The sequence below is a fragment of the Montipora capricornis genome, chromosome 7, assembly GCF_036669925.1.
Source record: "Montipora capricornis isolate CH-2021 chromosome 7, ASM3666992v2, whole genome shotgun sequence".
Lineage (NCBI taxonomy): Eukaryota > Metazoa > Cnidaria > Anthozoa > Scleractinia > Acroporidae > Montipora > Montipora capricornis.
The window spans coordinates 26,303,110-26,318,345 of NC_090889.1; the positions used below are offsets into that span (position 1 = coordinate 26,303,110).

The following is a 15,236-nucleotide window of genomic DNA, read 5'->3' on the forward strand; positions in this document are numbered from 1 at the left end:
TCTCTGGAAACCAAGGTGTCGAGAGATCGTGTCTACTGGAAACGTTTCCATTGGCTAAGGAAATACTCGACTCAAGTTTTCCTCGTTTTCCTCCTATCTGCGATCTTACTGCGATCAGTTCACTGAAAAGAGATACGAAATATTGAGGCTCATCTTAGTTTTTTTCGTCATCTTAAAATGTCAGGGCGAGAAGGTAAAGAGACATAATCCTCACATTAAAAAAAATAATTTTTGCAGCTTGCTTTATACGAATAACCTGTGTTTTCCGCAGGCGGGAAAAAGAAGCCGTTGAAACAAGCCAAGAAAGACAAAAAGGAAATGGACGAGGTAAAAATCACCTATATTCAACCCTTCCACTAGCACAACAAAAATGATTGTGGTAATTTCCTTTCCTATGAGGAACAGTTACAATGTTCCGTTGACATATAAACCATGTTCACACCAAAAAGTTAAACTGGTTCAGTATAAAGGTATTTAGGTATGCAATAGCTCCCTGAGACAGTAACAATGAGTGATATCAAGGTGGCTGAGTACAGTAGCTATAATAGTAGCACATATGTGCTACTATTATAGCTACTGAAGTGGAGACATGTTGGTCGCTAAATTATAATTGAACTTCACCATTACAGTTTAAAGAAGCCTTAAGGTTTGCTTTAGATAAGATAAGATAAGATCTGACCTGCTAAGATAAGATAAGATCTGACCTGCTAATCGCCCTTTCTCGCAGTCGGAAACTGAATTGCTAAGGGCGCAGCTCAACGAGGTCAGACCGAAGGAGCTGTGCTGCTGGCTAGGTGCTCAGCCCCTGAACACAACCCATGTATGACCTCGGAACACAGCACCACAGCCTGATGGGATAGGCTGGGAGTCGATTTTGAGGAGGGAGGAAAACCGGAGTACCCAGAGAAAAATCCTCAGAGTCAGATTGAGATCGACTGAAACTCATTTATTTATTTATTTATTTAATCACTTTCACCACAACAGAGAAACAGGCTGTGGTGAGGGTCGCACAACAGAGTGAGGGTCCAAATTAAGTGCGCCCTTTTTGCCCTCCCAACCATGATATACCACAGAAGACAGACCACAAAACCGGGAACTACATACCCTACTCCTTGCGACAAGTGTGCGGGTTCTTTTACGTCCCACAGGATTATGAACATTGAAGTGTTGTGAGATGCGACCTCCGGCTTATCGTCCTTATCTGAGAAGACTAGAGAGTCTAACCATTAGTAGATGTAATTACAAAGGCAGCACTTTCTCCTCAGTTATTTAAAGACCCTAAGTGTTGGTCCGGCCGGAGTTGAACTCACGACCTCCCGCATGACAGCCTGGTGCTCAACCAACTTAGCCACCAGTGCGCCCACATACGACCCGAGGCCAGAGTTGAACCCAGGTCACAGAGGTGGGAGGCGCAGTTCATGATCACTAAACCACCCTGACTCCCTCATAAACACGACCTTGCAGTGCCGAGATCTGGGATGTTTCAGAATTCATTGGAATTCTCTGGACTTGAACCAGGGACCTTCAGATCTTCAGTTTGACGCTCTCCCAACTGAGCTATCTCAGCAAAGCTTTCTTATACAGCCTTTATTTAAACATAAAAAACATCTATTTTGCTCTAAAGTAGAGTAAAGTGGTTAGAAATCTCTGGTCTGGCTAAACACGCTGGCCCGGCGAATGCAATTACATGGAAAAATCTTTGCTTAGCTAGGATGCCCACCAACTATGTAATAGCAAACTTGAGTTTTTGGTGTTCTCAGATGTGCCGGGATCTCGGTTAAATGGGCCAGCCCGGCTCATGTAACTGTCCCCTTAATGAAACAGTCATAATTAAACTGGTTTAGGTGGTGTGAATGTGATATCACATCTTTCAAAACAAAAGTGTAATAATTTTATTAGTCTTGTAGATATGCCATTCTAAGGTTTAGGATTTAATTACCTACATAAGGATAACTGACAGTTGAAGGAAAGTATAATTTATCCCAATAATCAAGTTTGTTTAAAATGTTTACAACAACAACAACAACAATAACAACACAATTTATGGTACCTAGCATATTACAGTCAGAATAAGAAAAACTGTTAATAAGTATTTATGATTAAGGTACTGACATCCATAAATAACTATACAAAGTTAAAAATGCCTGGAGGTCATGTTCAGGAAACAATTTAACAAAGAGATAAATAGAAATGTGTCAAGCGTTACAACAGAATAAAAAAGCAGGGCACACACCAAACAACATACATATCCATAGACAAATTATAAAACAGATGACACAACATGAACACAATGCATACAAACAGGTATATACTAGTATAAATAATATTATTGTGAAATAAATTATGGAATTATTTAAAGTTGGGCAAAACACTTACATGTACATTTAAGAACCACTTATTTTCACTTTAAAATTTCACAGGTACCACCATCATGGTAAAATGTGACATGTTATGGCTTTTCTATTGTCAAAAACCCTTTTACCCCTTAACTGGCCCCATAGACAAGTAAAATCTTAAAGTGTCACTCTTAGGAGGCAAATTATGAATAAAACAAAGCTCTTTGTGTCAAAACTATAAGGGGACCATAGTACATCACAGTATTTTTAGCAATGGCACTCTTAAATTTTGAAAGTAAAAAGAGTGATCAGATTGCCTTTTGAAATCCAAATTTATTGCCTTTATTTTCTTGGATATAAGACGCAGTATTGTTTTCAAAAAGAACATTTAACTGTTGACCTACAGTTTGTTCTGAACTTGAGATGCATCTTCTAGCTGAGTATTAACCATACACCAGAAAATAATTAAATTGCAAAATAAAAATGGGATATTCACAAGCAATTACGGAAACCATGAAACAGCAAACACTGAAACGGGGAGTTTGGATTTTGAGATTAAATATTGTTTTAGGCCTAAAACGATGTATAATCTCAAAATCTAACCTTTGTAGGTTAGTATTCAACATATGGTGGGGTCATACATGGTGTTTTGGTGTTTTGTATCTGTGTTTCATGGTTTAGTAATGTCTGTCAATTATTATTTTCGACTTCAGCTTCTACTACAATCTTTAGCTTAACCTGCGATCAGGCGTACAAAGGTACCTTTTCTGCCCTGTCTAAAGAAAATATGCCTGATCGCAGGTTATCTTTAACTTGAAATTAAGATCGTATGGGCTGAGCCAATACAAGTGCTTAAATGGCATGAAGGATTATCGGTAATTATTACAATAATAATTATTATTGGCTTTTAATTTTTGAAAAGAGTGCTTTTGAAGTTTTTGAATTTATTTAATGAAGCTATGCTCATTTTTGCTGTTTCCTTAGAGGAATGATTGTATTTTGGAATTTGTCTTGTCACCCAAGTGTTTTGTCACTCTTTAGTTTGTTAAGTTGATAGAATCAAGATTGAAATTTTAGGGTGCATCTAATTTTGCCAAGAATACAGTATTTATTTATTTATTTATTTATTTATTTATTTATCGCAGTTTGTAGAGTAAAAAGTAATTTTTTTTTTAAAGAATTTTTTTCAAAGAAAATGATGATAGTGGAAGGAAAATTTTAGCCAAAGGACCAGAGAATCCATTGAAGGCGAACTACTACAAATAGCTATTTACATATCTGCCAAATCTAAGTACCGGGTAATGTAGCTTAAGAATAACCAAACAATCAGGCCATGAAGCCACAAATCCTTACATTTCATTTCAATGAAGATCAATAATTATAGCTAAGGCAATCTTCATTCAGTAACTGTCCCAACTCTTGACAATTTATTTAAAAATAATAATATTACAGTTGGAGATCCAAGCATTAATTAATTTATTTTTTTTCAGTTTCAAGAACTCATCTCCACTGAGAAATTGTAATGATCTTTCTGAGAATAAAAACTTAAAAAGTAACCACTAATGTCCAACTTCAAAAAACTACATGTACTTAAAATCTTGTATAATAAAGTAACATCAACAATAAAGTTCTTTTGCACATGTTTCATAGTTACTATCTGACTTCAAGATGATCCTTGTGGCTCTTTTTCTGTACACACTTGATCGCATTAATGTTTCTCTTTGTCTTTGGTGAGAAAACTAAGCTACCGTATAAAATTTGGTTTTAAACATTACTTCCACCAAGCTACAGTAATCTTTTTTGTGAGGGTGGTGGAGGAAATTTATAAAAGATAGAAAGGGAAATCTTCAGTTATTTTACAAATTTGTTTCTGCCAACAAAGGTTAAAGTTTTAATCTTGCCCTTAGGAGGACATTGCTCATAAACAAAAGTTAAAAGATGAAAAAAAGGCTATGGAACAAGCAAAAGCAAAGGCTTCACAGAAAGGACCCATGGGTAGGTCAATAACATTTGATACCAGACTTTACATATTTGATTTTCCCTCTTCTTCATCTGAAGGTCATTTTGCTCACACAAAATTAGCTTTTTCCTTTAGGTGCACTAACAATCCATATTGTCAAGTGAATGATCCTCGTAGTTTTGAATGTAGTTATAGCAATTGCGAAGAGAAGCCTGAAAATTCAGGACTTCAACGAGGTTTGAACCCGGGACCTCGCGATACCAGTGCAACGCTCTATAATAATTGCGTTCAATATTGCGTTCATAACTGCGAGGATCATAGCTTCACTTGATTTCATATTGGCAGTTCAATATAAGATTGATTTCATACATCATTTTGTGATTTAATCTATGTTGTGTTCACCATTCTTTAAGTTTCACAGTATTTTTAGTTTAGTGTCAGAATAGATGCATTGTGTTGAAGGAAAAAGTGAACCAAAAGTGTAACTATAACTTTAGAAATACTCCTTTCTCTCAAATCCTCAATCTTGTTATGGAGGAGTATGCAAATTAAATCAAAATGTAAGTGGATCGGATCAATGTTTGTTGTATGAGAGGGGAAAACTGTAGTACCAAGAGAAAACATTTTGGAGTGCATATTACAACCAAATTCCAACCTGGTGACCTTGAGTTTGGGACCACGTCAGGGAAAAATTATTGTTTTGATGGGAGTATTCCCACTACTGTGCCACCCCCGGTTCCCCATATAACTAATAAAATTTAAAAAAAAAAACAGCGTCATCCAATTCTTGGCCTTCTTCTTTCAATGCTCAACTCATTTTAAATCATTTGCAATCTTTATTCCCTGGTTTGCAAAGGGGTCAATGAGAGGGGATTTTATCTTTCATATTCGTATTTACAGAGTTGTACATGTGACCTAAATACTGCATTTTGATCAGTTTTCAGTTCCAGGATTGATTCCTCTGATAGTCCTCTTCGTGTCATTCAATTTCGTAACTTTTTGGTAGTTTTGCGGCACTTTTTTGTGTTTTTTTGTGCTTTTAGTGCCTAGTAGTAAGTTTTTCAAGTTTTACTATGTTTTACTTTCTAGGTGGTGCAGGAATAAAGAAATCTGGAAAGAAATGACACTTCTTGAACTGAAAAAAATTGTAGAGAGCTTCTATATTCCTTTTGAGACAATAAAAAAACTAGTCATTTTACGATACCCTTATGCGTATTTTTTAGACTTTTTTCAGCGTTTTTGCTTCGCTACCTGTAATAGGGAAAGGTCCCAACTATGGGTTAAATAGTCAGGCAGACCGGGCTTGTTAGCTGGGCAAATTAAAGGAAACCGGTCTAGGAGATGGATGCTCCAAACTCAAAACCAGGCTATGGCGGTGACGCCTTAAGGAGGCGTTCCTTCCACACTGGCCGGCCGGCATTCGGCTAACAACTCACTCCGGTGCTATTTACATGTTACCGAAACGAGGAAAAAGAAAAAGAAAAAAACTCGCACTATTGGTGTCTTAGCACCACGTTGCAAAGATGATGATGATGATGATGAATAGAGAAAGGGGAATGCTCAGTACTTAGGCGTTTTTACCACCCGAAATTAATATTTTTAAGATAGTCTAGAAGCGAGGGAGATGGGGGAGGCCCCTTCCTTTCCCTCCTCAGTCCCCTGCTCTGCTAGTTCTCAAATTTCGTCCAATTTCAAGGTCGTGGAGGTCATACAAGGGTCATTAGCGACTTTTAGATTGGCGGAGGACTATGAGCATACGCACTCGAAAACAATTGGGACCGAATGCAAGTGCTCAGGGCTTAAACCCGGTTCCCACTTGTGCGATAAGCACAAGCGTAAAGCACAAGGATGAGTTTGGTTTAGGGTTTAGGGTTAGGGTTAGGGTTACCGAGTTTTGCGACGTTCACACAGTGAAACAAGCGGATGAAAATTTGGCACACGCAAGCGTAGTAACGTCCGAGAAGATCTAGTAAGATTCAAGGTGGCGGGCGAATCGTCGTGCTTATGCTTATGCTTAACTCACGCTGGTTCCCACTTGTGAAATAAGCACAAGTGTGAGATAAGCACAAGCACAAGGAAAGGAAATTTTCCTTTTCTTGTGCTTATACGCTTGTGTTTATGGTTATTTTACGCCCGTTCCTACACGATTTTTCTTATGCTAATGCTAACCTTGTGCTTGTGCTTATCGCACAAAGGAACCAGGCTTAAAAACTCGTCGCAGTTATCTGAAGGTCGTTGGGTGGGTTTAAAAACGGAGTCTCTTTTTTTCTTATTTCTCCTGTCTATGTAGATATTTCAATACCCATAATCAGCATATGGCTTTTGTGAACTTATTCTAAGCTTTTCTCCCATTTCGTCATCTTCACCTCGTTTTTGTCGCTTGCAAGCCCAGATTCGTCCGTTCTGCAGTTTTTGTTCTTTCCCTGTAAGGCTATTTAATGAAAAAGCGCGTTTTTTCCATCCATTCACGGCTTGTACTGCTTTGGATTTGTGAAAATTCGTTGTTCTCCCGTATGGGCCATAAGCAGGTACTAATTTACACTCCGGGGGGCAGATGAGTTTTGATCATCGTAAAACAAACGAGACAAATAGCCGTAGCCCAGTGAAATATGTTAACTTTTATTTACCAAATTGTTTAGCACAGTGTGGCCAATAAACTGGCCACAGAATGTTCATTTCTTCGGCAAGTAATGGACTCTTGCTTTGGTCAATATTGAAATACTGCAACTGTAACCATAACAATTACATCGCATCAGTTACCTTGATCACATAAGGTCGACGTATTTGGGACCGTACCATATACCAGTATTGGCCAGCAGATGACTAGTATTGTATTGCATTTTATTAAAACGGATTAAAGTTTTTTCTGAAACCAATCTTGGAAACCATTTATTGTAAAACGACGATCATTTGTCTTGTATGGTATTGTAGGTTGGAGAGATGACGGTATTAGTGAATAGGCCATTTCTGAGTTCACGTCTGCCTCCTCTTCAAGGCGAGTCTAGTGCGAATTTTTTCTTATGAAACTTAGTTTTCATTCATATGTAAAGTAGAACTAATTAACATCACAAAAAGTTTGCACTTAGACTCGCTTTGAAGAGGAGGCAGACATGAACTCGGAAATGGCCTATTAATATGCGCACGGGAGTTTCAGGCTTTCAGACTTTTCAACTGGTGTTTTGCATATATAATAAGCTGCGTTTGAATGTCTTTGTACGCTGAAGTTTTAAGCTAGTGAGTATGTCATGGAACCATGTGAAACATCAATTATTGCTGAACAAGATACAGTCATTTTTGTGGCGTACCAAGTTACCATGGCAAAAGGAAAGCCTTGTAAAAGAACCCTATATTTTGGCTTTAGTTGCTCATATCTGAAAAACGAACCTTGTGATCCCAATTTTTTTATTGCTCAAAAGTGATCAGCGGGCCAAGATGAAACTCTCTGCAAAGTTTTAAAAAAATCTGTGGAGTGGATTCAGAGCTACCTTAACTTTTCAATTAGTTAAGGTGGCTCTCAACGCGCTCTACAGAATTTTCTTAAACTTGCAGAAAGTTTCATTCTGGTAGGCTAATTACATTTCAAAAATAAAAAATGGGGGTCACCGAGTTCGTTTTTGAGATATGAGCAGCTAAAGCCAAAATAAAGGGTGTTTTTGAAGGGCTTTCCTGTTGCCACGGTAGATGTTTACGAAACAAAAATGACCGAATCTTCTTCAGCAGTAATTGGTGTTTGATATGGTACCATAACATTGCTGTTCAATGATAAAGATAGAGTCAATCCTTCTAATAAGAACGTTTTTTTCAAGTGTTGAAACTGGTTTGAGGCACCTTAAAGTAAACATTCTTTGAATAAAAATCAAAGATCAAAATTTTGCCAGTCAAGTGTTAAGAAACACACACTTTCCAAATCTAAAGAAAAAAAGGAAATGATTTCTTGACCATAGTAGCGCTTTTAAATAACCACCATTTGCCCTTGAGTGTTTGACACAAGTATTATTACGGGGCAAACGAAAAACTAAAACAAACCGCTCCTTGCAGAGATACAAACAAGGAAGCTCAAGATGTTTCAGAGCCTTCGGCTTTCTTACCGTAATTCCTTGTGCTTTCAATACCTATAACCTAAACTTTATTCGCATAAAAGCTGATGGTGACGTCAATCGTGCGTCTGTCCTCTAATAGATTATAGGCAAGACCCAATCAAAATGCGAGAATAACTTGGGTTATTACATAAAGCATTTTAGAGAGTTATCTTTTGGGGACTTGGTTATACGAATAATATAACTAGTGATGAACGGAAAAGATGGAAAGATTACATTCAGTTTTTAATATCGCATCGTAGTTAAAAAGGTGTATACCTGGAGACTGTTACAACAAAAAAGACCCATTAAACAGGAACGAAACACTGGAAAATGGTTTGAACCCAGGGCTGGCATACCTTGATGATTTTTGATACTCAAGGTGATGACACATGCAAAAACATGATCTCTACTCCGGAGGAGTGTCGAAGGTGACATGATCCACGGAATGGCCCAAACATGCTCTTACAAAGTGTCCAACAAGTATGAGGGATTTTAATTGGACACAAGTCTTAAATTGAAGAGAACTTCTTGAAATTCAAATATCAATCTTTATTGAGTACTGAAAGCTCTCAAATTTGCGCTATGGCTGTGTATTAGTAATAGAATGGCTAACAATTGACTGAAATAAATTCATGCGTTACATTCTGGTCCGGGATTCTGGTTCAACCCGAGACAATTCTTTTCTGCGCTTGGTTCATCTTCTGTTATGATTGGCCAAAGACATCCTTCTAACAAGTTTTAACAGAAATTACGACTTCTACGTGGCAGTTACGTGGCAGTTTCACAGCCTGAGTCAAAATCCAATCTGTCTTGAAGGAAATTTTTTGCTTTCTCATAACAGCCAAAAAACACCGCTCCACCTAATGCTATCCATGCCGTTCTCATAGTAACTCCTGAAAACAAACTATTAAACACAACATTTCAGTAAGTGCAGTTTCTTATTACGGTACACAAACAGCAAAACTAAAGCAGAAAAGCTGAAAAGACACATTTCGCGCTCACTGCGTAGGGACCCGTCAATTCTTCCTAGTTCCTAGTTCCTAGTTAGTTTTCTGTTTTAACCAATTCATTCTGAAGCAATTAAACAAGGGTGCGTTCAACTGAACCTATTCCTGAATAACAATACGTGGAGTGATGATTTAAAACGGTATGTCTGGCGTTTTGAAGCAACAAGGATAATAAAAATATGTTTAAGATAGCATTTTAGCAGGTGTTTGACAAAGTTAATGTGAATCTCCGTAAAAACGAAAGATTTCTAACTTCCTATTCCATTCCGGAATACGGTCAGTTGAACGCACCCTAAAATCAACAGCGTTGGAGGCGAACGACCACTCATAAGAACTGGCCGCCCTTGGTGTCGATATTTTTTATTCGTCAGTCGGACTTTGCCTATACGAAAGAGTTGCTCGTTTTGAAAAGAAGATCTTCCGTCATATTTCGATCACAAATTAAATTTGTTCACTTCGTTTCAAGAACTCTTGTGCTAAAAAAAGCTTCCATATCTTCTTCTCGTGTGTCGTTTAGCTCGCCTAGGCTAAAAATGGAACTTTCGCCTTTTCTGGAGGAAGTCAAATTTCCGGTTTACAAGGAAAATCGAAAGGGAATTGATTTACGATTGTTTATGTGCAACGCTACCAACCCTGAGAAGCCCTCCCGTGATTTGATAATAAGGAGCACTTGTATTACACCAGCTTGAGTATACAGAGAGTCTTTCTGTGGATGCAAAATTGTCAATTCAACACCTCACGGTTAAACCCAAACATACATACATACTTGTAATCAAGAGGTAAAATTCTGATAGTCTCAGCCAATAAGTAATAATTCAGAAGGGTGTTTCCTCGTGTTTAGGGTTAGGGATAGGGTTAGGGTTAGGGTTAGGTTAGGGTTAGGCTAACCCTCGTGATGGTCTTAAAAAATTAAGGGAAAAAATCAGATTGACAAATATTGCACCACCAAGCAGCGTTTTTTTTTATATCAATATCAACTTTCCCAAAATCGGTTGAGAATTACTTCTCTGCTCAGCCGTTCGCGACAACACGAGAACTGGGAAGTTATTAAACTTTTTACTGCTTTGTTTTATTTAATATCCAACTTTACCGGTGCGAGCATGACTCTAGTTTTGGCAACATCTAAAGGAGTTGTCACAGCAGCAGAAACTCCACCTAAAAAAATAAGAGAAGCGGTGAGACTCATGCTAGCGATAATGACTCGTTATTCTTGCCATTGTACTGATCTTTATCTCCAGCTGTTTATAGCAGTAGTTTATTGGGCCGTTTAATCACCGAATTCCTTTCATTTCGAATTGAAAAACCTATCAAGCGGTCATATCAGTCAGTGGTGCCGCTTGCAAGCGGTCATCATTCATTGTAGGACTTTTATGAAAACTTTCATAAAAGCCCTCTTTTCTATTAGGTTGTATTTTCAGGGCGATTATTTCAAACGGGAAATAATAATATTGGTTCGATTTTTATACCCACAAAAGATCTGACAAAATTCAGTTTAAATTTACCTGAAACAGCACCACAAATACCGGATTGCCACGCCCACACTGGATGACCCTGTTCCCATGACCATATACTCTTGATGGAAAACAAAATCCAATAAGAGTTACGGTATACATTAAAATAACAATAAAAATGATTAGTTTGTTATCATAGAAGTTGCAACCACACATAGTGGTTACTGATAATCACCTGTGGCAACTGGAATTTTCGAATGCTGGTTTTTGAGGATTAGGGAATCAAAATAACTGGACAAAAACCTCTCAGAGAAGAGAATTGACAAGAAAAAAACCCACAGTATGTCCAAGTCCCTCCTTCTCTAAGGGAAAAGTCTGTGCTGTCTTTGATAACAATGGATATTACATGCTTACTTTTAGTAATTCCCAGAGAGGATACTGCATCAATGCAAAAGGTATCTCCCTTGAAAGTGTGTTCCAGTAGCCCCGGTATAAGCCAAGGAAACCCTACAACACAAGAAGTGACAAAATGAAGAAGGAGAAAAAAACTCTGTTTAACGAGAATCGTTTGTTAGGAGACAATCGTGGCTTTCATGAGCAATTTAAGAAAGACATATAAACAATGCTGACATAAACAGCTGTTATGTAAGTGTCTCAAATACATGTACCTCTTCCTTAAGTGTGTACTTCAGAGCTTGCAGACTGGTGAGGTGTGTGTATGCTTGGGCACGTTGCTTTACCACCTCAAATGGGTTTCTCACAAAAAGTGACATCTGTTCCAAAACATTTTGACATAATAGATGTTTAATAATATATTTGAAACCTTGAAGAAAATTATGCACTTTCTTATAACTGCTTACATTTCACCCAAGGTTCAATTGTGAAATCAATGATAAGCTAGAGACCCACCTACATCACACTCCCAATTCCCTGTTCACACATGTTCTAACGTGGTTCAAGTTCAAGTTTTAATGTGGTTCAAGTATCTTAAAGGTGACTATAATGGGATCAAGAAAACTACCTGATGAACATGGAAGTGCTAAGAAGGGATGGTGCTTCAAATGGATCAAAGCATGTTAGAAAAGTGAGAAAATACAATATGCAATAAAAGCTGGCATACCGCATCTGCTTTGAGTAGAATAATAACAATTTTTAATCTTAGGTTTGAAGAATCTGTCTTCAGTGCACAGCTGTACCTCAATTTAGGGAAAAAGTAGTCAACTAGTAAGTGAAGTAGCTGACGCTTTTCATTGGCTGATGGTAGTTATTGAAACCACTGATAAACGATTGCTTAAGGAAAAACAGTGCAGATAAAATCCTACCTTCTAAGGCCTTTTTAAACCCATTTAGTAAACCAATCTGAACATTACTACGTTTCACCCTTGAATGGGGTAGAGGCAAGTTTGGTATAAATGCAAACCTACCACTTCACCGACAGTCGCAGCAAACATGTGTACAAAAGGAAACATAGTAGATGACACTCTCGGTTTTAGTAAGTTTTTAGTCAGTTCATAGGAGCAAAAAAAAGTGGCAGCTGAAAAGAGAGAAAATGTTATGCATTAAATGAAAAATGTACTATGGTGACAAATGAATTATTACATTATACAATAATTATTTTCAAATCAGAAATGTGTACACTAAACATGCTAAATTTTGCTGAAAATTCTTACTAATGTCTTATTTTTTACTGTTTTACATAAAATGTTGTAAGATGGGCCCTTTGTTTTACTGATGATCAGGCTTCAATTTATTGGTTCGACGACATTATCACAAAGACAGCACTTTTTCCTAAATATTGAGAACAAAGTGCTGTCTTTGTGATGATGTCAGTGTTTAATGAACCCTCAACTTCTTATCACCATCATGGTCATCAGGTCATTGTCATCATCAACACTGTAATAACAACTTAATCAAAGAAATAATGAGACTGTCTTACCTGAGGGAGCAGACCCACTGGCGGCAGATGCAAGTCCTGCATAAATACCTCTAAATCCACCTGATTTAGCAAACCCTTCAGCTGATTGCAGCCTTGTCTTTAGGGTGTCAAGAGGAAACAGTGTCACATCAACTGCAGTTCCAGCTATTCCTCCTGACTGAAAGACAATAATATTGTTGTTTTTAAATGAAGGGATTTCTTTTTTAACTGCGACTTAGGGGATATTTACCCAGAAAAAATCTGAGTGCTCCTTTGAGGAAGACAACTTATTTTCAGTGTCATCACCTTCATCTTGGAGGTTAGATACAACATTCATGTCTAATCTGGTGTTTACAATCACTTTTGTATGCCACATCATTGTATGTGCAAGCATACATCAATAAGTTACTCTTATTCGTTTTGAAATAAAGGGTTTGGTAAAACATTTAAGAATAAAAATTGGTGATAATATTTTTTTTCGACTTTTTGAACACTCCACATCTTCATTATCAAGCTAACAAAAAAAACTGATCTAGTGAAATATACACATAAGAGAAACATTAAAATATTTCAAAAATTAAGGTTTAAGCTAAAGGTATAAAAACAGTCTACTGTAATACTAAAAATTACATTGAAACTAAAACTAAAAGCACAAAACAATCTATTCTCACGTAAAAAGTTTTGCATTGACGAAATCTGATTGTGACGTTTAGGTAGTAATCTCCCAAATGAATAGCATCTCGTAGATTAGGTGGTAAAGTTTTATGCGACGCTTCTTTAGAATGGTAAAGTGATCTTCTAAATTGCAATCATGTACTATACTGTGGCTTATTTTCTTCTTTCAAGTGTGTTCCAAGAGTAGAATATTTATGTTCAGTGATGTGTTGAAAGAGATGCCGAGAAGTATATCCAACATAATCTACATAACACAGATCACATTAGAATTTGCAGACAACACAGTGCTGGTTAATAAGGGAGGTTTCGGCTCTACAAATTTCTCTGATTGAGTGTTGGTCCGGAGAGGACTTGAGAATGAAGATTACATGTATACAAGACATTTATCAGAAAAGGAGACTTCACCATAGGTTTTTTTCGTGGGAAGTTTTTCTGCGATTGCCAAAGAAAACAGAGATAAATTTTGAAAACATATTTTCCCATTGTTGCGGTCGTTCCAGTACACCTTAAGCCTGTGGAAAAGGAATTCCATCAAAATGTTTAACGACAGTGGGCTGGGAAGTGACTCTGTAATTCGGCCCATTCCAGAGATCAGTGGTTTTCATAGTAACAAGTCCGGACAATAACGTTTGACTTATTCTTATACCAGAGGTAAATTTTTTCCAGCTATGAAAAGTTCCAAGCTGCCATCTTCAGCAACATCTTTGGGAAAATTGTCTATCACATTGTAAGGAAAGTACAGTTTTTAATACGTGTCTGACACTTGGAAACTGCAGACTAACCCTAACTCACATCAGGTATTGACAGCTGACCGTTTTAAAATGGGTGCTCAGACTTAATTACTGTTTATCAGCACTATTTGAAATGAGTGTTTCGGCTTAAATACTACTTATCAGCCCCATTTGTAGGCAGTCTGCTGTCTGTGGTCTACGGTCTGCAGTTGTCATCAGAGAAAAGAACTTCATAGCGCTTGATAAAATGTAGAACGCATGTGGTACACACCACTTTACCTCACAACCTCTGTTCTTACCAGAAGAGAAATGCCGATTACTACAGGTTTTTCCTGTGTCATCTGATGTGCTTCTCCGTCAAATCTTTTGAAGGTGTAAGCACCATTTAAACCTCTCCTATAATGATCAATAATATTATAATTATTAAGTTCAGAAGATGTTAAATAATATTTTAGCATAAAGATGTTTTGGAGCGAGAACCTTTGGGCCCTCGGTCTCCGTGCTCCGCTCGTATCATGTGGTGGCCTCTTCGGAACCAAATGTTTTGTAATCTGAAGGCATTTCATTACTGCCCTCGTCGCAAGGAGTAATTTCTGATATCAGAGGTTACTCTGGGAGCTCTTTAGTTTACTGTAAAAAAAAAGTACCTTTACTGTTTATTATTATCTTTTTTTGGTCTTGGAAATCTGATGCCTACCAGAGCAGAATCTTAATACACGAAAATAAGTGTGAACATGATAAACTGGATAAACCTTACCACCATCTGAGCGTTATGTAAGCCGTTTTATTTAATACGGTAAAGACTTGTTTCCATATCTCAAAGTGCCCTTGGACGTGAGGGGCCTGGAACAACAAAACTGAAACAACCCAAACTTAACCTCCCATACAAAAATTCTAACCTCAGGCCTAAACATTATCTAAAGCATATTGTTTAGGCTTAAAGTTAGCATTTTTGTAAAGGTTTGGGTTGTTTCAGCTTTTGGGCTGATTTAGCAACAGAACGGTAACGTCAGTGGCGACGGCGCGCGCAGAAAAAACATCAATGAGCATTCAGAATTGAGTAAACTCCACTCTTTTCTTCT

General features: G+C 37.4%; 1 protein-coding gene and 1 long non-coding RNA gene across 5 annotated transcripts; one reads left to right on the plus strand and one right to left on the minus strand.

The window, feature by feature from the left end:
* The first annotated feature begins 10 nt into the window (after positions 1-10).
* On the plus strand, positions 11-5,493 carry LOC138056668 (uncharacterized). The gene is made up of 4 exons (XR_011133502.1): positions 11-193; positions 272-327; positions 4,244-4,331; positions 5,386-5,493. It is a non-coding gene; the product is annotated as an uncharacterized lncRNA (long non-coding RNA).
* Positions 5,494-8,903: 3,410 nt separating this feature from the next.
* LOC138056650 (mitochondrial S-adenosylmethionine carrier protein-like) lies at positions 8,904-14,972 on the minus strand. Of its 4 annotated transcripts, none has more exons than XM_068902494.1 (10): positions 14,912-14,972; positions 14,454-14,550; positions 12,770-12,926; positions 12,258-12,367; positions 11,502-11,606; positions 11,248-11,340; positions 10,885-10,954; positions 10,473-10,537; positions 10,015-10,088; positions 8,904-9,279 (listed from the first exon to the last, which is right to left on the minus strand). In XM_068902494.1, exons 2-10 carry the CDS (start codon positions 14,493-14,495, stop codon positions 9,144-9,146), a joined length of 852 nt encoding a protein of 283 aa, XP_068758595.1. In that variant the 5' UTR covers positions 14,496-14,550; positions 14,912-14,972; the 3' UTR covers positions 8,904-9,143. The 4 variants fall into 4 exon arrangements, with proteins under 4 accessions (XP_068758595.1, XP_068758594.1, XP_068758596.1 ...); XM_068902493.1 differs by having other exon boundaries at positions 14,454-14,551; positions 14,810-14,940; XM_068902495.1 differs by having other exon boundaries at positions 14,802-14,928.
* Positions 14,973-15,236: the final 264 nt, after the last annotated feature.